Source organism: Narcine bancroftii, chromosome 10 (assembly GCF_036971445.1).
Source record: "Narcine bancroftii isolate sNarBan1 chromosome 10, sNarBan1.hap1, whole genome shotgun sequence".
Lineage (NCBI taxonomy): Eukaryota > Metazoa > Chordata > Chondrichthyes > Torpediniformes > Narcinidae > Narcine > Narcine bancroftii.
The window spans coordinates 107,248,358-107,272,798 of NC_091478.1; the positions used below are offsets into that span (position 1 = coordinate 107,248,358).

The 24,441-nt window shown below is 39.6% G+C and overlaps 1 protein-coding gene and 1 long non-coding RNA gene across 14 annotated transcripts in view; one reads left to right on the forward strand and one right to left on the reverse strand.

Annotated features, from left to right (window-relative positions):
* Positions 1-1,896: 1,896 nt before the first annotated feature.
* cdh13 (cadherin 13, H-cadherin (heart)) overlaps positions 1,897-24,441 on the reverse strand; it is an 813,941-nt gene continuing 791,396 nt past the window's right edge. For 2 of the 13 annotated variants that reach the window (XM_069902206.1, XM_069902207.1), the window contains 3 exons: positions 20,604-20,837; positions 19,142-19,357; positions 11,255-11,415 (listed from right to left, as the gene is read on the reverse strand). In XM_069902206.1, the coding sequence (XP_069758307.1) occupies positions 11,405-11,415; positions 19,142-19,357; positions 20,604-20,837 (461 nt within the window). In that variant the 3' untranslated portion in view covers positions 11,255-11,404. Of the gene's footprint in view, positions 8,800-11,250; positions 11,416-15,344; positions 16,366-19,141; positions 19,358-20,257; positions 20,496-20,603; positions 20,838-22,382; positions 22,492-24,441 lie in introns of those variants that run through there. The other 11 variants (XM_069902201.1, XM_069902200.1, XM_069902203.1 and 8 more) reach the window with 11 other exon arrangements.
* Positions 6,178-19,561, forward strand: LOC138745101 (uncharacterized). Its single transcript, XR_011346028.1, has 3 exons — positions 6,178-6,262; positions 7,725-7,874; positions 19,424-19,561. It is a non-coding gene; the product is annotated as an uncharacterized lncRNA (long non-coding RNA).

Here is a 24,441-nt window from a genome sequence, read left to right on the forward strand (position 1 = left end):
TGTGACCTTGTACACTCAAGATAAGCTTTGCACTAACAAGAATGATGTGCAGCAGACTAACAGAGAAGGATAGCAACAGTTTATTCATTGGACAATGTCATGGTATGATAATTTACTAAGTACGTATCCTGAGGTATAAAAAAACACCACTTGCTGATAACGGCAGAATGCGCCTTCTCCAACTAACACTGTTAGTTGCAAGTGTTACAATCCGGCAATAAAGAACAAAGAACCTTGATTTCGACTCAGTCTGGTGTTTGACTCACTCATTCATGAACAAAGCAGACCTAACAGTATATAAGATGACCCCAGAATTTCCACTTAAAAAGGTTTTGTGATATACTCGCTACCCCAAGTCTGGCACTTACTGGTGAGAGTTTACCAACCATCTCAGTGACCCAGTGAAGTGCAACAGAGTCAGTTATTTACAATTTAGCCAATTCACTTCAATAATGACAACTGTGTGTTAATTACCTCCCATAATACGCTTCAAATGTCCACAGCTGTTGTAACATAAATACTAGTCACTTACTCGTTGGTTCTTTTACAGGAACAAACATGGTGTCGAGTATAATTTCACCATTTACTTGAAATTGATTTACTTATGTATAAAATTATACTCTATACTGGTCTAACAAGACAGTATAAACAGAATGCACCCTGGGACCCTGGCAGCTTGTTTTACTGTTTGTCAGCTGTTGCAAATGGCGACTGTTAGCTTTGTTTGCTCTGCTGTTATTTTAAGATATGTTAGACAAGTTTATAATATATTTTTATTGTCTTAATATAACATTATTAATCCAGCTTCCCAAATGTAAGTTTCAGTGGGAAAATATTTAGTGGTAGGACCGTAGAAATTATGTGAGTGTTTTATGCTGTTCTCCATTGCCATGGGGGACACTTTGAACCACAGGATATTAAGATTCGGATTTTATACTTAGTGTATAAGATGACCTCTGATTTTAGGGGTGACATTTTTATGGTTCAAATTCCATCTTGTTCATTAACGTGTACGGTATTTAATATTTGTATATATGTACTGCGCAGATGTATAATTTGTCTCTATGTGAATTATGTCTGTATGTGTGTTTGTGGTGTTTTTGTACAACCGGATTTTGCATTTTAATTAAAGGCCTACAACGTCTGAAAGCAGAGGTCAATTATGTAATCCCCTGTGGATTTATTGGAGGAAATTCAGCACTGAAACTCTAGTAAAAGGCAATGGAGAAATCTCTGGGTTTCTTATCGGCTTCCAAATGTTATTTTCCTGTGATCATATTCACATATTGTCTTGCACAGATACAGATGCACTAAGTTTCTCTTGGTTGGAATGAGTTGGATGTCAGGAGGAAGCACATTTCAACCAATGTTCATGGGTGAATAGCATCCATCTAATCACCTAAAGTTATAGCACAGAAGGCAGCCACTTATTTAGCCCAGCAAAATATAAACTGCTGGAAGAACTAATTCAGTCAAGCAGATCTGTGGAAGTACAGCATTTTGTGTCAAAACATTTCCAGCTGCTTGAATCTCCAAGGAAACAAACTGGATTTGTTTAAAGCAGATATCATGTCAAAAGCTCGATCTGTGACCTAACACCTTCAGAAACAATATTAACTGCAGATACTGCAGTCTTGAGCAAACAATAATTTTATAACTGCAATTATGGGCTAGATTTCAGAAAATCCCACGCAAAAGCTAAAGGGTAGTCCAGGAATGACTAATGCAGGGAGGTAACAATTATTTTGAGAGGTAAATTTGTCAAATGTATCAGTATTTAAGCAGATGACACAGAAATCCTGCCCCCAATACTTAAGAAGTGGATTCCAAATCCATAGGTTACATTGCAAAAAAAAATACATTTAGTGGAAATAAGTTCAATGGTTCACAGAAAAATAAAATCCCAGACTTCCTTTATTTCAGCATCGCACAAATAAATACAAGTTTGGTTTTGCAATCACATCATGTTTATGAATGTAACATTTATTACAGCTAGGTAACAGCAAGCAGTTCCGCAAATATGCTTTAATTAATTAACAGCACCTATGTTTGAGTGGATCAATTTGGCAAAAGAACATTTCTCCTTGAAGTTCAAAGCACTAAAAATGAAGTGGTTGGAGATGGTTAGGGCAGTAACATTTCAACTGAGAGAAAAATATATATACATATATAATTTTTCAATAACAAAATGTAATATGTGCATCTGAAACGTAATGTGCATCAGTTTGCATTTGTACATTCACTAATAAAGATACTGAAATTCATTACACAAATAACATTTAAGTAAGAGGAAATATATTTGATAAAATACTATTTCAAACTCCTAGAATGCCACATCATGTTCTGTTTGCCTTGACTGATTTAATTCCAAATTTAAATATTTTGCTCATGTCTATTTAAAATTGCAATTTATAAATATGTTCTCAAAGGGGTTGTCTCAAATTATTGCTTCCCTCCAAAGCTTAAAGCTTAGATAGACTGCAGCTTTAACTAAGCTAACTGTCAGATTACATTGCCCTTTCATTATTAGTACGAAGCCATCCAATGTCCTCCATTAATAGCTAAACAATCTGTGAATAACTCATTGCTATTCTAATGAGGGTTTTGGGAACTCTGGTTCCCGATGGAAGCTAATAAACTGCATTAAAAACAAGAGTAAAACATATAAATCTGCATTTTACATGATTGAAGTAAAAACACGTTGCAGGTCAAACAGTAAACTTAATATAGCAAAGATGAAGAAACATAACCAACATTTCAGGTTTGAGGCCTTCATCAAGGTATGAGCAAAATGTAGGCAAGTGCCTGAACAAAATGTTGGGGGTGGGAGGGGCAGGGAGAGGAAGGAGCACAGGCTCACAGACAGGAGGTAATAGCTTTTGTGTTAAAAATAACCCTGAAAAGCAACTGTGTTGGCTTTGTTTTACATGAAAACTTTTAAAAACATACCCTACGTTGTGGTAAGAAGGAGAATATTTATACTATTTTCATCAATTAGTTATCGGGATTTAACATCAGTAATAAATTGTAGTTTGATCAGGTTCGGTGTAAAACTTCCTGCAGGCTTTCAGAGTATACAAATCTGCTTCAACCACAGCAGAGTGACATTTTTAATTTCCTGCATCAGTCATCCATGTGGTCTTTCTCAGCGAGATTGCCAATTTATTACTAACCCTGTGCCAAATTAGGAGAAGTTTTATGATATGCGCTCTTGCCCACCACAATCTGGTTCAAACTCATTTCATGTAGGACTCTGAGAACCAGAAAGGTGGAAAGGATTTTTTTATCCTAGCAGTCTGTTGGAAAACAACCTTTGGGCCCAGACATGAAAATCCTGGCCTAACCACACAAACTGCCTCACATCATTAAAAAATTCAAGCAAATTAATAATTTTAAATCAATATTTTAAAGACATTACTGCAATACCCTTTATAACTTGCTTGCATGAACAATTCTGATCTAGTCATAAACTTGATAATCAATGCAGTAAGCTTAAATTTGATCAAAATACAGTTTTATTTTTGTATTTGTTCAGTGATTTTCAGTCATTACATTGATGTTTGAAGAATGAATGATCTAACATGGCAAACAACACAAGTAGATGAAGAGCAAGACCACTAATATAAAAGAAATAGAAATGAAATAAAATATTTGATGGGAAATGAGTGTGGGTCTTTCACTGTCTCTTTAGCATCTGCCTTCTCACATTCTCCACAAGCATCTTTACAAATAGACCATTTTTCTCAAGCTAGACTTGGATCATTTGTTTGCACCATTAGTAATTTTGAAATGAAAAAAATCCTTCAAATCTTTCTATGACTATAAGACGATGGGTTGAATTGAGACATTGGGGGTTTGACCTGTGGGACAGGTTTTAGCCCAATCTGAGTTCTGTTATCGATTTGATCCTCAGAACAAGCATCGGAACACAAAAGGAGATCCAGAGAGACTGATATAATGCAGAGCAGCTAGAGACCAATAAGTGAATTCATTCATGGTGCCCTATGGAAGGGCTAATACGAGGTATTCCAGAGCCAGACTGCCCCTAGTGACTTAAAATACAGCAAGAAAGTGAAGACAAAGATAAAATAAATGCTGAACTTTTAAACTGTTTCAACTTACCCAAATTTCAGATCTTTCCATTTTCTCTTGAACCACGAGGATGCTTCATCTGACAGTTCAACTCTCACAAAGTTGTTCATTCCTAACTGCAAACTTGCAACAACTAAATTGGGCAGCTCTGTTATCGAGAACAAGGGGTTTTCAGTGATTTCTGCCAATCAGCATTCATCATTTAATTTTCTGTCCCATACACTTGCATATAGGACAGAAACTGCCAGGAATGCACAGTCTCATTTCTTCCACAAAACAATCCTTAAATACACACGAATACTCAAAGTGTTTAGTGGAGAAACAAGTGCTAAGGTAATTTGAGACAATCACTTTGAGGGTTTATACTCAAGCTTTTCATTTTACTCAGTGCCTCTACTTATTTATTTATTGTTGTCATTTTGAATCCTCAATTAGACCATTATTGTATTTTGAGTTAATATTAACACAACATAAAAAAATCAATTTTTGAAAGCTAGAGTAGAAATTGTAATATTTTCTTTTGATACCAAATTAACATTGGCAGGGAGTGGAGTAAGAACGGTCATGCAGATGGTAAGTGTTTCACATCTTTTACAATTCTTATTTCCACTGAAATGAAAGGAAATAAATCCAGGGTAGTAGCCTACAAACCTGGTGCGTGTAACTTTTCCAAATACCACTTGACTGCCAAAGTCTGAGAACTGGCATGTGTTTACAATCAGTGGAACTTGTAACATCAACTCAACAAATTAAGAGGAATTTTGTGCCAGAGACAGAACATATTTATAACCAGCTTCATATTAAACTAAATTGGAGCACATTACTTATGATCTTTAGTTTAGGTCAAGTGTCTTCCAATGCTGTTCATTCGACCATGTCATAAACTTTGGTTTTGTAAAGCTGCTGCTCTACCTTAATTTACCTTAGAATCTTATATTGTCCAATTTATTCACTGCGTTGCAAAACAATTGCATACAAAAAGTTATTACACTCTATCAGAGAGTTTCAAACGGTAATAACATTGAGCATTGGATAAAAAAAATCAGATTACAGAAGTCTTTTTTCAGGTTGGTCGAAACCAGGATCAATGTTATTACAGCCAATATTATTGAGCCCTGTGAGGGAAGAGAGAGTAAGATATTCATTCAGATCTGCCAATAACAGTTAAGTGGGAAGGGAGTTGCAATTTACAACAAAGCTAATTAGAATTATGGACTGTCAGTTAGTGGAGAAGCATGGTGGATACAATATTACAGACATCATTTGTACACTTTAGTAAAAACACAAAACAATCTAAAGAATGAGAGGATGGAACATGTTGGGATTCAGAATTGTCAAGGCATCTTTGACAATGATCAACTGAGAAGCTACTTTGCTGGTAGAGCACACAACAAGGAAACACACAGTGCATAGACAGAAGGATCAGAGTATAATGAGTGCTAGAAATATTCAGCATGGAGAAAGGCATATCAACATGATTTATAGTGGGCTGGTGTATATTTAGTGCAAGGTCCCGCTGTCACATACTCCCAATGTTCATGATGTCCAAGGCACAGCATTCCTTTCGTGCTTAATGAGGATACAAATCTTTCCTCTACTTGCTCCATTATTGGAAAAGCATGGGTCAGAAGTCATGGGATAAGGTCACAGGGGAGAGAGGCAAATGAAACCTTGAGAGTGGGCCATGATATTTGGAGAGGAATGTTCAAGGTTGTGTTTGGTTGGGCGAGGCCAAGGTTGAGATATAGAGATGTTGGGTCATGAATGAGTGAATGGGGGTGGAGATAAATGTAGATTTGCAGCAAGTATTTAATCATATGCCATCTTCTTGAAGCTGAGGCAAGACCTCAGGCAAACTATAAGAATCCATATTGCAAAGGCCTTCTCTGTCTCACCACATGGAATAGAGTCAAGTGAGTGAATTTTGAGACTGAGGTGACCAAATGAGCAATTTTTATCTTGGGACTCAATTTCACATTCAAGTGCTTTAAGAGGCATTAACACATCAAAGCCTAAAGAATAATCATAAATGTCATAATAGATACAGTCACCAATCTCTTTGTCAATAACATTCTATGCAGTACACTTAAAGGTTGTGCTTTGTGTTAGACCATGTCAGAGAAGAATTCTTGCTGTAATTGGAGGAAACTTGGTTGAGACAACACCTGGGGTAGAAAATTTTGCCTCTTATTTCTAGGAAGGTTATATTTGGCTTAGGTAGATTGGTTATTGGGATTATATATCCTGAGAGATCTATATTAGCTACAACTCAAAAGAATGAGAGATAAAACATATAACTCTCTTAAGAGGTTTGGCACAACAATTCTGAAGGATATTTCAGAGGTATCTATTACATTTATTAATTTATTTTATTTTTCTGGATCTGGGCAGCATGTATTGTCCATAAGACCAGGTCTCATGGTCTTAGACAAAAAACTTAGATATAAGTGTGACAATAATTGCCCCTTGAATAGTTGATGGCTTGCTCAGTGGTTTTAAGAGTGAACTACGTGTAAGCCAGGTCTTGCAAGGATGGCATATTTTCCTCCTCTGAAGGACGTTAGTGAATTGGATGGTTTTTACGCTCATCATAACTAACAATTCCAGATAATAAACAGCCATTGCCACATCTTGAACTAAATTCTCTCGATTGCCAACCAATTGGCTTTACTCCTGTGTCATCACCATACCCAGTCACAGATTAGGGCTTAATTACGTAGGTTTTGGACGAAAAGATAGTTTTTCCATCAAAGGGCTGTGAATCTGGAGAATCCTCCCCCCTGACCATTCCCCATTCATCTATGGACCATTCTCAGCGCATGCAAAGATAGGTTTTTGGATACTCAAGGGAAGTGAGGATAGAACAGGTTAGTTTTGTTGAGGTAGAAGAACATCTGTAATTCGATTAAATCGAAAAGTAAGCTTGAAGGGTTGTTCAGCCCTATTCCTTCTTTTTTCACTGATAACGTTAATGATATTCTGAACTGCAGAATTCCTGGTTGATGTTTGTGGAGCATTTCAGAACATGTTCCCAGAAAATAACAAAGATTCAGAATTTTGGGGCATTTTATTTAAAGGGAAGTTCAAAAATTATTTTGAAGAAATGTAGTTATCTCTGCCTTGCAGGTGATGCAGAACAAAATGCCATTAAATGGAGGAACCTATATTTGCACCATCAAATGTTTTTTTTTATTGTAAAGTAGGCTTCTTTCAACCAAAACCTGTGAATTATTTATCTTGACAGTGGTCATAACCAGCACTCACAGCTGTGAAATCATTATGTAAGAGAGAGAGAGAGAGAGAGAGAGAGAGAGAGACAGAGAGAGAGACAGAGATAGAAACAGCTATACATTGGTTAAAAAAAACCTTGCAATGATCTTAAAATCCATCCATGACTTTAGATTTAAAAAGGAGGCTTAAAACAGTTAATTTGGATGCACCTTCTCCAGCATCAGATTTTATATATGTTCACTAGAGAGTTACACCTATTTGTTCTGTTTGAAATATATGTATTTTGCAGACTTGTAGTTTAAATAGAGCTGGTGAGCATCGCAGACCTGCAGGCTGGGTTTTACGTTTAAAAGAATAATTCAGATGATACAAGGTGTTGACAATTAATATCATTAAAACAGGTACTTAGGACAAAGAAAGGAGATAGCAGATGACTGGATTGCCTGGATGGCTGGCGTGCATTTCAAAAAACCTGCCGTAATACCAAGACTAATGGATTTAAAGGGCGACCTCGCTGCCAATTTTCAAAAGATGGTGGATCAGAAATCAATGTATGTTAACAATTTAACCCTTGCAACTTGCAAAGCTACAAAATAATGAATTATATGAGGAATTCCTTAATGATCATTTCCACCTAGAATATATCACAAAGCTCACACTGATGCAGAATCATTTAGCATGGAACATTCCAACTGCAGTGACAAATTTCAGCTCAGTTCTTAACCCACTCGATAGCTAATTGTCAGAGTCTTGGCTTAATCTGGAAGAAAACATATTGCACTTTTCTCTGCCATTTTCTGCTATTCCCAATTTGAAGACATGCAAACCTTTAGTTTAAATGTGGTTACTGATGGCAGATTTGTGTCATCTTAACATAATACCTGATACAATCCTGTATGTGGCAGTATAGAGGTTACTGAATTTAATTCTGCCCAAACATACTGGTTGAAAAAGGAAATGAGGAAATAAAAGGCATGTACAGCAATATTTACCACTTTCACACAATCTATGTTTAACTTCCTTGACACAAAGAACAATTTGTCTTAAATCTTCCTTGACACACAGAGAATAATTTGCCTTACAAGAATCAACAGCATGTCTTACTTAGCTTCCAAATAGTGTCTCCTGTATAAAATGTTTGGTTTTAATAAAATAGCCTTCTTTTAAGTGCTATTAACATTTAAATATTGTTGAGCAGGATTCTGGGTTAATTGTGTATTCTATCTTCATGTCTTCTGCATGGATAGTCGAGGAAATGCAAAGCAATACATGTTGATGAAGTTGGAAGCTAGTTAAGGTCAGAGGCTGTCGTTGACTGTAGACAAGTGAAGGTACAAATTAAAGCGTGCTTGGAGCAAGGAGGTTTAGAACTTGAGCAACTGTAAATACTGCAAAATCTTCAGATTTGGCTTTCTTCCCCTCTTGTTGCCACAGCAACTCCGTGGGCAGCTTCAGACACCAGTGCTGGTTACAGGCCTGGGAAATACAAAAGAGTAATTCAGAAATAATGTCCAGCAAGGTTACATGATTGAAGACAAAGACAATAAACTCTAGTGAAGTGCTTATTGGTGAACCATATCTTACTAATTCTAATCCTTACTATTTTACAGTAAAATCCCCATTATCCGGAATTGAAGCAAGAGTCAGCCTCAAGCAGCTGGCAAAAATCTGCAGAAAATTAATAAGTAAACAATACGAAAATTTAAATTTGGTACCTGTAGGGCACTACCAGTAACCACAGAGACAAGCTGAGGAAACGATAGGCTTTAATATACAAAAGAACCTTGCTGGCCCGAATCCCAGGATAGGAATGGCGGCAAGGGAAAGGTGGCTCGACCTTTATGACCCAGCACCATGGGGGAGGAGTCATAGGGTATGAGTCATCCATGGGCCGGCCAGCTCCATATATACAACCAACAATGGTAACTAGATACAATGGAGGAAACATATCAGCACAGTGCCCCCTCCCCCACCCCAGCGTTCAGCTGGTTAATCCACACAGCACACAGCCTCAAGCAACTGGCAAATTCTCTTCTCAAATTTTCTTAATAGGCTTCTTCCAAACCCTATTGGAGCTGGATACCAAGGATTTTACTGCAATGTAATATTCATTAAACCATCTCGTTCCACTCTTCATAAAGCCTTTGTCATCAAAAACATAGAAATGTCTCTGCATTAACTACATTTACCATCAACTCTACTAATCTTAATCTATAGTGGCTTCCACTTACATTAACCTCTAATTTTAAAAGTATCTGCTTTGTTTCCTGTGGCTTTATTCCTTTCTATCCCTTCTAAATCTATAATCTCCAAGACTAACTTGTTTATTTTTTTCAGTTATGATTCAGGGTCCTAGACCTGAAAAGTTAACAGTTCACCTTTCCACAAATTCCTGGCTTATTTCGTTTTTTTTGGCTTTTATTATTCTCAGAAAGATCTGTGTGCTTCCAATTTGGATGTTTGATTAGCCCTAAAATGTCTCTAATGGCAAATCACATTTTAATGATAGAACATCCAGTTGAGCTGATAAGTTGATTGGCGGAACTGAATAAAATCTCTCTCTAACTTGCTGTCAAAAAGTAAAAATCCTGTCGACCATGAGTTTGCAAGGAACAGAAGCAGAATGGGGCTTTATGGACCAGGAAGCCTGCTTTGCCTGATTATTAAATTGGGGCTGATCTTGTTTCCCATTCACTGTCTGTAAAAAAAATCACCTTTAAAAATTCAGGTCATCTTGTTTTTGACACCTCTACCATCACAGAAAAGTAGGATTTTGATTATCTGCCCTATTATTGCCTGTCATAATTGCATGCATTTGATTCAGTCATCTCCCCTCCTCCCCGCCCCCCCACCCCCCCTCCCCTCACCTGCCAGGTACTACTGCAATGTTTAAGAAACATTTGAAGGGATACCTCGGCAGAATAGGTATAGAATAAAAATAGAGTAAAATGGGTCAAATGAAGGCAGGTGTTCCATCCAAATTTTTAATTTATACATTCACAATATGTGAACACCACTGATATTTCCATCATTTATTGCCCAAACAAAATTTCCCCAAATTTAAGCTAAATACCCAGCACAACATTGTATCTGGGTTGACTTACAGGTGATGATAACAAATTGAAACTTTCAAAATATCTGCAGATGTTGCACATTTGATAAAAGATTTGATGAAACTTTGCTACTCACTCGCAGGTCTCACACAGATTTGTTTCCTCACAGGAAATTAACAAACCAATAAATGGTCTCACCTTCAATGAAATGAACTTTTATTTTAAATTTTAGAATTATCCAGTTAATTGAGTTTAATTTTCTCATCTCCCATGGTGGGCTTAGTCATCCGGAGGCCTGGCCATTAATCCAGTCATTTAAGAAGTAACACAAATAAATATTAATCTGCATATTTCAATTGCTTTGTTCAAGTGCTATCAATTGTTTGAAAAATGGCTGAGAACACCATACACTGGAATTTAACATGCATGCATTTATTGTGAATACCAAAACAAACTTTAAATTAAAATCTCTTTCTCTCTCTCCCTCTGTCTATATACTGTGTATGTGTCTGTACGTGGTCCTCAACTTCTGGCCGACACAAGTTACATCCACCCACACATATGACCAGAATTTTAAAAAATAATTATTAAAACTATTTTTATTAAAAGTTCTATACACAGTGGTCTCCACTCCCGCCGGAAGCTCAAAGTCTCCCCTCTCCATTCTCTGCGGCAGCCCGAGGTCCCCATTCAAGGTTCATTTGTTGAATGTCGCATGATCTCAGGTATGTGCGGTGGAGCGAATCCGACTTGTGACCAACCCGAGTTACAACCAATCCTTCGGTCCCCGTTAAGTTGGGGACTACCTGTATATATACTGTAAATATATACATACACATACATATATAGAAAGAAAGAGAGAGAGAGAGAGAGAGAGTGAGATGGAATTTAAATATATATATTATATTTTTTATTTAAAATTTGAAGATGGCCGGAAAAGACTTGTGTTCTTGAACTAGCTGCTTCTCTCGCCAAATCGTTCCTGTACAGCCACATACTGACATCACCCCTGTGTGGTGAAGTACTTCTCAGGTGTGCCCTGGACAGAAAAACACAGCGTTACTCCAGTTTAACCAACAACCAGGCCATCACCCTGTGGTTAGATACATGGCTGGTGATCTACCTGGGTGCAGTGAATGTGCAGGAATCAGGTAAATGTGGTACAATACTGGATGGGATTTATTCTGGAGTAAGGACCCTTACCTGCAGCCCATTTGTCCCACCAATAAACCAAGTTGATTCCTCAAACTAATACTGGAAAAGCATAATGGCGGAATGCTAATGGTGCATGTCCTTTCATTCTTGGTGATATATTAGCTGAGAAAATGTATATTATTTTGCAGTGGGCCTTGTTATTCCAGTTATCATGAATTAAGATGCCATACTAGACAGAACATCTCAACTACATCACTATGGTAACTAACATTTGTAGTATTTTTCCAACTTCATGAACATGAATCAGGCATTTCAAATGTCATACTCTGATATCACTACTCAAGCCCAGCGAGGGATTCAGATAACTGCAAATGTCACGGTTCTCTTTTAGGCAAGATTTCCAATGTTTTGTTGCTGTCAATCCATTAAGTGCTGGATGTTAATCACAAAATTACAGAAGGTATTGGCTGTGATCAGTATTTGAAAAGTGTTAACATGCTGGATAAAATAGGGATTTGTGAAGCTTTATTTCCATTCCAAATCAATTATATTGGTCTTTCTCTATTGTTGTTTTTCTCAGTAATTTAAGTGACTGGTGACTCTTCAATGTATTATAATGTTGACAAATCCAGCACAGCTTTGAATGATTGGTTCCCTAGCTTTTAAGTATAAAATAGATTTGCCCTAAATGAATCATTTACTCAAATTATTTATATGGCTTTTGTGATCAATGAATATAACTGATTTGTTTATTGTCATCTGTATCAAGATACAGTGAAAAACATTATCTAAGATGCTATCCAGGCAAGTCAACTTTTAAATAAGTATATAAGTAATGCAAAAAAAGTGCATCATGTTCCAGAGATAAAGTGCAGTTTAAACAGTGCAGGGCGCCATCCCTTTCTTCATGAGAGGTCCAGTTAATTCTCTTATAACAGCAGGAATGAAATTGTCTTTGAATCTGGTGGTGTGTGTTTTCAAACCTATGTATTTTAGAGAAGAAGGTGTGACCAGGTGTGATGGTCTTTCAATAAATTGGCTGCTTTCCCAAGAAGCAGGAAGTGTAGATGGAGGGGAGACAGGTTTGCATGATGTGCTGAGCTTCCAACACAACTCTCTACATTTTCGTGTCCAGGGAACTCTGTGGCAAAGGCCTGATCTCGAAAGATGATGGTGCCTGTTCAATGGAATTCCCAACCACCCTTAAGCGTAATGGTTGCACATAAGTTAAGTTACTGGAATGTCAGGTAGAGGGTGCGAAGTAGAGATTATGATTGAATTCCAACACAATGGTTGGGGAATTTAATTACAGGTAATTAAATAAAATTGGGAAATACAGAAAAAGAAACCAGAATAGAGTAAAATCCCCATGATCCAGAATTCAAGCAACCGGCAGCCTCAAGCAACCAGAAAAGTAATGGCAGAAAATAAATAGGTAAAAAATATAAAAAATTGGCACCTAGTTTACCAATCCACACAACACAAAATCTCAAGGAAATGGCAAATTCACTTATCTGGCATCTAACAATCCCCATAGGTGCTGGATACCAGGGATTTTATACAATTTCTTTGCAAGCATTTATGTTGTGGATGGTTTACTCTATTGGCAGTAAATGGCTGTAACATAATAAACATTTTAAAATGCTCAGAGAAATAAATTATAAATATTTACATCAAGAAAAATAACTGAGCAGCAGAGAACCACTTTGCTCTGTCCGTCAACAAGATCATGACTGATCTGATCTCTGACCTGCCAATAACCCATTTATCCAAAAACGTCTCACAGCATGAACACAATTAATCCCCCAAAATCCATAGCTCTCTCCACAAAGAAATCCAAAGAACACAACTTTTTGAGAAAAGAAATTAATCGTCACTCGAGTCTCAAGCGACTGATGCCTTATCCCGAGATAAAACTTACCATTTCTACAATTACCAGCTGGGGAAAGATTCTCTCAATATCCACCCTGTCAACTCACCACAGAATCTTAAATGTTTCATTCTTCAAATCTCAAAAGACTATCGATCCAATCTGTTTAACGTTTTTTTAGACGGCAACAACACAATAAATCTTGAATTTACACAGTTTTGATTCATAATAACTATATTTAAATATAGGTTTATGTGCTGCTTAATGTCCATGATACATGGTGTGAAACTGGATGTTATGTGATGTGGACGTTATGTGAACACCATATTATATACTTAGCAAAGCTACATGGGATACTGTAGTGTACCTGTAAACTTTTTATTTGTAAGTAGGAATCAGTGTGGGGACTGACACAGGGCTGTGGGGAGAGAGTGGGGCAGTGGGATCAGTGTGGGGACGGACATGGCGCTTTGCGGAGAGAGTGGGGCTGTGGGATCAGAGTGGGAATGACATGGCATTTTACGGAGAGAGTGGGGCAGTGGGATCAGCGTGGAGCCTGACACACGGCTTTGGGGAGAGAGTGGAGCAGTGTGATCAGTTTGGGGACTGACACGAGACTGTGGCAAGAGAGTGGGGCAGTGGCATCAGTTTGGGAACTGATACAGGGCTTTGGGCAGAGAACAGGGCAGTGGTATCAGGTGTGGGGATTGACACGGGGTTCTGGTGAGAGAGTGTGTCAGTGGGATCAGTTTGGGGATAGAAACAGGCTTTTGGGAGAGAGTGAGGGAATGGGATCAGTGTGGGAACTGACATGGGGATTTGGGGAGAGGGTGGGTCAGTGGGATCAGTGTGGGGATTGACGTGGGGCTGCGGGTAGAGAGCTGGGCAGTGGGATCAGTTTGGTGATTGACATGGGGATTTGGGGAGAGAGTGGGTCAGTGGGATCAGTGTGGGGTCTGACACAGGCTGTGGAGAGAGAGTGGGTCAGTGGGATCAGTGTGGGGTCTGACACAGACTGTGGAGAGAGAGTGGGGAAGTGGGATCGGTTTGGTGACTGACATGGGCTTGGGGAGAGAGTGGAGCAGTGGGATCAGTGTGGAGACTGACACGTGGCTTTGGGGAGAGGGTGGGGCAGTGGGATCAGTGTGGGGACTGACACGGGGCTGTGGGAAGAGAATAGGGCAATGGGATCAGTGTGGGGACCGACACGGGGCTTTAGGGAGAGAGTAGGGCAGTGGGTTCAGTGTCGAGACTGACATGGCGCTTTGTAGAGAGGGTGGGGCAGTGTGATCAGTGTGGGGACTGACACTGAGCTGAGTGGAGAGAGTGAGGCAGTAGGATCAGTGTGGAGACTGACACTGCTTTGGGGAGAGAGTGTGGCAATGGGATCAATGTGGGGACTGACATGGGGCTGTGGGGTGAGAGTGGGGCAGTGGGTTCAGTGTGGAGACTGACATGGGGCTGAGTGGACAAAGTGGGGCAGTGGGATCAGTGTGGGGACTGATACAGGGCTTTGGGGAGAGATTGGGTCAGTGGGATCAGTGTGGGTTATGACATGGGGCTGTGGCGAGAGAGTGGGGCAGTGGGATCTGTGTGTGGACTGACACGGTTCTATGGGGAGACAGCGGGACAATGGGATCAGTTTGGGGACTGACACGGGCTGTGTGGAGAGAGTGGGGCAGTGGGATCAGTTTGGGGAAGCAGTATACAATTTCATGTAACTAATGATCTCATTTTCTATATTGCTGTGGACTCGCTCGCGGTTACTGAATAATTGTGGTTCCCCTGTCGAATATGTGGTCGCACATTGTCTGAATGGATGTTAAACAACGCATCCCCGTGTATCAAATGTCATTTCCCTTTTTGCAGTTATAATAGTCAAAGAAATGGCAAAGTTTTCCAGCTTTGTCTTGATGGCAGAATATTTAATTTAGCAAAACAATGATTTTTATACATTGTGGGATGTATAATGCAGGAGGGAAAATCAAAAGTATAATAGAAGGAAATTAATATAACCAATAAAACATAGTATCAAAATGAATTATTCAAGTTTCCAACTTGAATCCATTGAATCAGGTATGGATCGTGGACAGTGGTGCATGGATCGTGGACAGTGGTGCATGGTTCGTGGAGGTTTGTGGATTACATTTTCCTGTGCTCATGAACTCCAATTAGAAGGAATTCACAATGAATGCAATAACCAATCAATTTATAATCCCAACAGTAATCTTCAGCATATGATTCTCTCACAAGATGTAATGAACATTTAAAGCACAAGAATAAATATCGACATTCTCTGTTTACCATGGTTGACCTATAAAATTTCAAATTTACCTCTTCAGATTAAATTATTAGGCAAATGTGAAACGTAGCCATAAATTTAGGTGACATATCACTGAAATACATTTTCAAAAGAACAGTGGATAGAATGTCGAAAAGACACATTTTTGAGGAACATTTGGTTGAGAGTTGGCAGCCTCGTCCTTCCTGTCTGTTCTAGGTTGAGGGTTGACTCCCTAGTCCCTCCTGTCTGTTCTAGGTTGAAGGTCGGCTGCCTACTCCTTCCTGTCTGTTCTAGGTTGAGGGTTGGCTGCCTAGTCCCTCCTGTCTGTTCTAGGTTGAGGGTCGGCTGCCTAGTCCCTCCTGTCTGTTCTAGGTTGAGGGTCGGCTGCCAAGTCCCTCCTGTCTGTTCTAGGTTGAAGGTCGGCTGCCTAGTCCCTCCTGTCTGTTCTAGGTTGAGGGTCGGCTGCCTAGTCCCTCCTGTCTGTTCTAGGTTGAGAATCAGCTGCCTAGTCCCTCCTGTCTGTTCTAGGTTGAGGGTCAGCTAACTAGTCCCTCCTGTCTGTTCTAGGTTGAGAGTCGGCTGTGTAGTTCCTTCTGTCTGTTCTTGGTTGAGAGTCGACCGCCTAGTCCCTCCTGTCTCTTCTAGGTTGAGAGTCGGCTGCTTAGTCCCTCCTGTTTGTTCTACCATTCAGAAAGATGATGGAGAAGTGCATTGAGTTAGATGAGCATAGACCTTCATTTTTTTTTTACTTCTCATGACTAAGGTGGTGATCAAGAATGAGAGTACAGAAAATGCCTATTCTCACAGTTTTCCAAATCAGTCTTCAGAGGCTCGGAGCTTCGGACTCGGGAGAGCTGTAGTGAGTGTGTTTAAAAAGGGAGCCAAGGGCAATTTAAAGGTTAAAGGTGTTTCAAAAAGAATAGGATAGGAAGTAAGAGAGGGGTGGGGCGGGGGGAAGGAGCAGCATTACTGGTCAGGCAGAGTATCATGAATATAGTTAGCAAGGACGCTGCAGAGGGAGTGTCCACTGAGTCGGTGTGGGTGGAAGTCAGATATAGGAAAGGAGCTATCACTGTGCTGGGAGTCATCTCTAAGCCCCAAATTGCCCTCAGGACACCAAGGAACAGATAAGCAGGTAGATTTTGGAATAGGGCAGACAATGCAGAGTTGTAGTTGTGGGTGACTTCACCTTCCCTAATATTGATTGGCACTTACTGACTGCAAGAGGGATGGGTAGGACTGAATTTGTCAGGTGTGTTCAAGAAGGATTCCTGACACATTATGTGGACCAGTCGATGAGAGGAGAGGTCATACTGGATCTAATTCTGGGTAATGAACCTGGTCAGGTGTTGGACCCCTTTGAGTGGGGGAGCACTTTGGAGAGAATGACCACAACTCCCTGAGCTTTAGCATAGCTATGGATGTGGATAAAAGCAGAAAAAATGAGTAAGTGTTTAATTGGGGAAGGGCTAATTACACGATGGGATGAGGCAGGATCTAACGAGAGTAAAGTGGAAACAGATGTTCAAAGGTGAAAGTCCAGAACTAAAAAGGAGGAAGTTTAGGGCCCACTTGTGCTAGGTTCAGGATGTTTGTCCAAGTGGGGCAGGGAAAAGATGGTAGGAATAGGGAACCATAATTGAGGAAGCAGGTGAGGCAGCTAGTCGAGAGGAAGAAGGAACTATACATTAGATTTAGGAAGGGCTTATAAAAAGTGTACTGTAGCCAAGAAGGAGCTTAAGAAAGGTCTTAGGACAGCTGGAAGGGGGCAGGAGAAGGCCTTGGGAAGTAGGATTAAAGAGAATCCCAAACCATTCCAGGCGTATGTGAAGAACAGGATGACGAGAATGAAGATGGGGCCACTAAAAGATAATGGAGGCAACATGTACCTGGAGACAGAGGAGGTTGGAAAGACCTAAAACCAGTCGTTCTAAACTTTTTTCTTTCCACTGTCATACCATTTTAAGTAATCCCTATGCCATAGGTGCTCTGGGATTAGTAAGGGATTGTGTAACGTGGGATGTGGGTGGGAAGGGAAAGTTGAGAATCACTGCTCTAGACCCAATTGTTATTGAAATATTTTACTTGAGAAAAATTTTCATTGGTCCATTTCCTTTGGAGTTATGAAACCATGCACATAATGAGTCAGTTAGGTACAATTAAAACAGTGGTTTTCAACCTTTTTCTTTCTACCCATAAACCACCTTAAGCAATCCCTTACTAATCCCAGAGCACCCTATGTCTTAAGGAATACTTAAAGTGATATGTGAGTGGAAAGAAAAAAATTTGAGAACCACTGTCCTAAATGAATAATTTGCTTCAGTATTCATAAGAGAAAAGGATTTGGATCTGGGTGAGGTCAGAATAGAAAAGACTTGGATGTTGGACAATGTTGAGATTAAGAAAGAATAAGTCTTGGATCTTCTTAAAAATATTACAATTGATAAGTCCCCAGGATCAGATGCAACATACCCCAGACTGCTGTGGGAAGTGAGGAAAGGGATAGCTGGGGCTATGGCTATGATCTTTAGGTCCTCTGGCCACAGGGGAGGTTCTTCATTAATAAGGGGATTGAGTTCAGGAGTTGAGAGGTCATGTTGCAAGTGTACTAATCTCTGGTGAGCACAACACTTTAGAGTATTGTGTTCAGTTCTGTTCACCTCATTATAAGAAGATGTGGAAGCTGTGGAGAGGGTACAGAGGAGATTTACCAGAATGTTGTCTGGATTGGAAAATGAATTTAATGAGGGAAGGTTAGCAGAACTAGGACTTTTTTCTTTAGAGTGTAGAAGGATGAGAGGAGACTGAATAGAGGTCTATAAGATTAAGACATAGATAGGGTTGACAGCCAGGGGCAGGAATAGCAAACATCAGAGGACATGTGTAAAAGGTGAAGGGAGGGAGGGTGAGGGGTAAGTTTTTTACACAGGGAGTTGTGGGGGCCTGGAATGATTTGCCAGGGATGGTGGTGGAGGCTGGAACTTTAGGGGTATTTAAGAGACTCTTAGACAGGCACATGGCTGGAAGAAGAATAGAGGGTTACGGTGTAGGGAAGGTTTAGAATTTTTTTTGAGTAATACATGGGTCATCACAACAACGATGGCCAAAGGGCCTGTACTTTGCAGGAGTGTTCTATGCTCAGTCCTATTTCCTCTAATTGATATGCGAGAGTAAATCAGAGCACAGTGATTTCGGGGAGAGTGGACAAACTCAAAACAGAATACATTTGTGGTCAGAATCAAATTGAGGCCACACCAGAGTCACACCTGGGCACCTCTAATTGCTGCACTAACTGTGCCACCCCTTCTGATGTCCGCAGCCTACATTAAGCATGACTTGTGAATAGAAATGACTCAGAATAGATCTAAAATTGAACCCAAATAAATGGAAGAAATAATAAAAGATACCATTGATGAAAGATTGCCTGAGACAAAGAAATTATTGAAGGAAACTCACAGAACAATGTGATGACAGAAATCAAGAGGAGTTTGGTGCTGGTGTGAAGAGAGTTGGCTGTACTGCAATCCATTTTGTTCTTCTTGCAGGAACAGACTTGGACTAAAACATCTGTGCTGTTGGTCAAAGGGGGGTTCCCACCATCTGTCACTACAATTGGCAAATTGTAGTTTGCTCTTTTCAGCGAATGCAGGAGGCTGAGTTGAGCATGAGTGCCTAAAAACACAAAGCAAAAATAGAATACTGTTTGTAACATATGGACATATTTATTTTACTCTTTAGCATTAAAACACTGCCCCAAAGATCTGGAATTAAAACATGAATATAGAGACTGACCTCCAGTGAATTCAAATACAGGTAATAATTAACGTCTCCCCATGATCAATCCCGTCCCATTACCATCTTCGCTTGTGTACCGACCCTCCTCCTCCTGCCTCTGTACCTGCTTATAATTCATTCAAAACTTGAACTAATCCAGAAATGGACTTCACAAGCATGCATTGCCATGTCTCTAAGATTTTGCAATTTGATGAAAGTTCCTTGATCTGATGTGTTAACTTTGTTTCTTCCTCCACAGAAACTGCCTGCCTTGTGATGTTTCTATTTCAAATTTCCCAGCATCCCTCAATGTTTTAATTTTGTGTTTAACACTCACCCATTGGGATAATTGGAGCTAAACTGAGTGGCCCCTAAGATCATGTTAATTGATTAACATGTGGTCCTTTCTCCAAATTCATGCTGCGGATGGCTGCATCCAGCGAGAGTTGAGGACGGAAACCATCATCCCAATATTTTGAGAGACTCACCCTACGTAAAGCTAGAAACTTCTACTCCCTGGACTCTTAAGGGGAAAGACCTTCCTTCCTGAAGGTGGCCTGGTAGATGCTAAAAAGGGCACAGTGATGCACCGTCAATAACTCCAAAAGACTGGAAGTTAAGTAAAACTGACAGACTTTTATTCACAATAGAACGGAGGCTCGTCCATGCTGGTTGACTGCCCTAGACTGGGGAAGGGCTGTGGAACATTGAGGTTTCTGTGGATGGAGCCATATGTACAGTTAGCCAATGGCAGTATTATAGGGGTGAGAAGAGAAAGAAGGTAAGGTCACACACATGTTCTGCAGAGGACTTGAGTTGAGGACTTTAATGAGGCATCCTACAGACATGTACAATGAATCACATTAGTATGATTGTCTGAAAAATATACATCTCTAAACAACATGCAGGAATGTCTGATGCAGAACTGTCTCGTTACTTTGTGTAGTTTATGTCAACATGACCATGCAGTTAGTCGAGCTGCTGCCATTCTGCTCTAATAATCTCAGTTCAGTCCTGATCTGAGGTGGAGTTTGTTCTACAGGAAAAATTAGAAAATGCATTAAGTTCTAACTTGCATCCTATTACAAGGTACAGAATTTCACTCAAGGTGTGAAGCATCACATTTTCTGAAAGGATCTCTTACTGTTGATTTGAGTGACTTTCCAGGTTTTGTCAATTCCAGGTTGCTTGCTCAATTGAAATTTGAATGGATCAGCATTTGGCTTGAGATCTTTGTCTGTTGCTCCAAGAACAGCCACGTTGAGGTCCTTTGAATCTTCACAGAACATAGCGACGGTTGGATATACAGAGGGTGGATTGTCATTCACATCCATCATGGTGATAATTAATGTACCAGTGCCAGTGGCAACCGGGAAACCTAAGGGATAGAGAATAAGAGTTTGTCATTGATAGCACTCAATAAGGTATCTGAGATGTATACTAAATAACAACCTCCAACAGAACCATTGAAGCTCATAGCAAATTATCTAGTAACACTTTCATGTGATCTTTCTTGATGTAAATCCCCTCCCTCTCAAACTTTGTACGAATCATATCTTTCACTTTTCCTAAGTATTAAACTGAAGGTAGAAGATGCACACAAAAAAAAATTATGGAAGAAGCACTAATTTTGCCTTGGAAGGCAAGAACACCTGAAATTGGTCTGGCCAAAATTGAAGAACCCTCAGCGGGTGTTAATGAAACATATATTTGAAGAGTTCTCCTGAATTCGTTGTAAGTCATCTTGGTCTATTAATACACAAATGTGTTATAAGGCTGTTCATCTTCCTTCATATAGATACATGACCAGAACTGCACACAATAGTCCAATAAAAATCTCACCGATCTTTACAGAGATATCACATCCCAATGCTTGTTCTCAATGAAAACATAACATACTCCATGCTCACTATCTTGTCCACTTGTGAGGCCACTTTCAGGAGCTTTGTACTTGTACCCCTTGGTGACTCGATTCTATAGTATTCTCCAGGACGTAGCCATTTAAAAAGTAAGTCCTGCTCTGGTTTAATTTACAAAAATGCATTACTTTGTATTTGATTGAGTTCAACATGAAAAAAAGATGAAAAACCAAGTAGGTTTTGCAGCATTTGTGGAAAGATTCAGATGAAGGATTCTTCATCAGACCTCATTAGAAAGAGAGAAATAACTTAGTTAAGGAAATTGCTTTGATTTGGTTGTGTAATCTGATGCCATGTAATTCTGGCACAAGGCCACATTACACAAAAAGAGAAAAAGTAAGGCTGGTAGAAATTGTTCTTCTGTTGACATGCGACAGCATGCAATCAAAGGTAAAGAATTCAATATTTTACGTCTGCACATCTGAGGAGGAAGTGTTCCTTAAGCTTGTGTGCAATCAGTGCAGAGGGTGACAGGCAGAAAGATCAAAGTGGATGGGGAATTAAAGTGGAAACTCAGGATCACTCTTCTGAGCAGATCATGGAAGCTGCACAAAATGATCACACAATCTGCATTTGGTTCCTCCAATTTACAGGAAGCTACAGTGTGAAAGCTAAATGCAGTTGACTCGATTGGAAGTCAACCAGGTAATCTGATAATGTTGGAGTCTAGTACAATGCACAAAGGTGCTGTAGAAACTCAGCCGTTCATGTAGCACCCATAGGGAGTAAAAGACGATCAGAGTAGATCGCACAAAGTGCAGGTGAAATGAGTAGAATATTGGGGAAAAGAAGTGGTAAAGGAGAAGTGGGGCACCTCCTGCAGGTGCATCAAAAAAGTGCCGTGAGATGGGGAGTAGAAAAGTCTGCTTCTGAAATTTGGCTCTTCTGAAGTCAAAGTTTATCATCACACTTAACAGAAAATTAATGTTAACTTCTTGATACGTATCTTGCTGTGAAACACACTCTGCCCATTTCCTTCTATCGATGCTGCCTGCCTAACTCACTGACTTCTTCCAGCAGTTTGTTTTCGATCTAGATTCCAGTATCTTCATTCTCTTCGGTCTCTGTAAACTTTTCTGAGTTTTAGCATGTCCTAGAGAACTTGGATTCAACCTTGAAGAAGGCAAAGTGTAAATACTTCAGTATGAATTCTTTGAGAAATATCAACCTTTTCAGACTATCCTGTTCATCATAACTGCAGAAATTGCAGTGGCAGTATTCTGAAAAGCAAGGTTATCTTGGGTCATTTTCGTGTACTAACCTTTCATCAGGTTCATTGTCAGCGGAATTAGTTAGGATGTGAGCAGAATACTGTGAATTAATGATGGACCAGACATAAATATTCTCTTCATTTATTTAAACAAAATAATGTGTAATTTCAAATTAAGGTTGTCAATTTGTGCAATTTTAAGAAAGGATTTGTCCAAGTGTGACTTGACTACCTAACTCACACAAGGGTTTAAACTGATAATATATAACCACATATGACAGTTTATGGCATGGAAACAGGCCATCTCGGCCCTTCAAGTCCACGCCGGTTCACTCAAACAACTCTGCTAGATGCCCCCGCCTATTCTCCGCCCATAACCCTCCAACCCCCTCTTACCCATGTATATATCCAGCCTCCTGAAAGAATTGACTCTGCCTCAACTATTTCCTCTGGAAGATTATTCCATTCAGCCACCACTCTCTGAGTGAAGAAACATCCTCTAATGTTTCTACTAAAATTTTGCCCCCTTACCCTCAACTTGTGTCCTCTTGTTTCAACCTACCTTGCTCTCAGGAGGAAGAGTCTACTTGCATCTAGTCTATCTATTCCCTTCATAATCAAATCTTCTCTCAACCATCTATGTTCCAATGAATAAGTCCTAACCTCTTCAATCTTTCTCTGTACTCTAGGTATTTTAAGCCAATGAAGACGTATTCTCTGCACCCTCTCCATGTAATCTATATCCTTCCTTTAATTTGGAGACCAGAACTGAACATAATACTTTAAACCTGGCCTCACCAACACCTTAAACAGTCACAGCATCACTTCCCAGCTCCTATACTCTATGCTATGATTTATGAAGGCTAACATACCAAATGCCTTTTTAACCACCTTGTGAACATGGGAATCCACCTTCAAGGAACACTGCACCATAACTCCAAGATCTCTTTGTTCTTGTCCATTCCCCAATGTCCTCCCCTTTACAACATATGTCTTATTTTGATTATTTTTTTCTGAAATGAAGTACCTCACACTTCTCTACATTAAATTCCATCTGCCATCTTTCAGCCCAATTTTCCAGACCAACCAAATCCCTCTGTATTCACTGAAAACCTTCCTCGCTATCCACCATTCCCCCTGTTTTCATATCTCTGCATATTTACTCACCCAGTTAATCACCCCATCATCTAAATCATTAATATGAATTATGAACAACAGAGGACCTAGCACCGATCCTTGAGACACACCGCTCGTCGCAGGCTTCCATCCTGACAGACAGTTGTCCACCATGACCCTCTGCTGTGTCTCTTCCAGCCTCCTTTGAACCCATCTTACTATTTCTCTATTAATCCCTAGTGACTGAACCCTCCTTACCAACCTTTCATGTGGAACCTTATCAAAAGCTTTGCTAAAATCCAGATAGACTACATCAACTGCCCTACTTTCATCCACCTTTCTTGTACTTCTTCAAAAAACTCAACAAGGTTCGTCAAACATGACTTCCCCTTCACAAACCCATGCTGGGTGCTCCTGATCAATCCCTGCTTATCTAGATATTTATACACACCACCTCTAAAAATACCCTCCATAACTTTCCCTACCACCAAAGTCAAGCTTACAGGCCTATAATTACTTGGCCGACACCTTGGCATGTTACTTTCAAAGTATCGTCTTGTTACCATAAATTCACAACAGAATTACTGCAGGAAATTGAATCCTACGCATTTTTGATGAAAGAAAATGTAAAAAAGTTTCAATATAATGTATGTTTTAAGCTGCTTCTTCAATTTCATTGTTTTACACTGCTATGAATTTCAAAATCCTGCAGGATGTTACATACTTGTAAATTATAA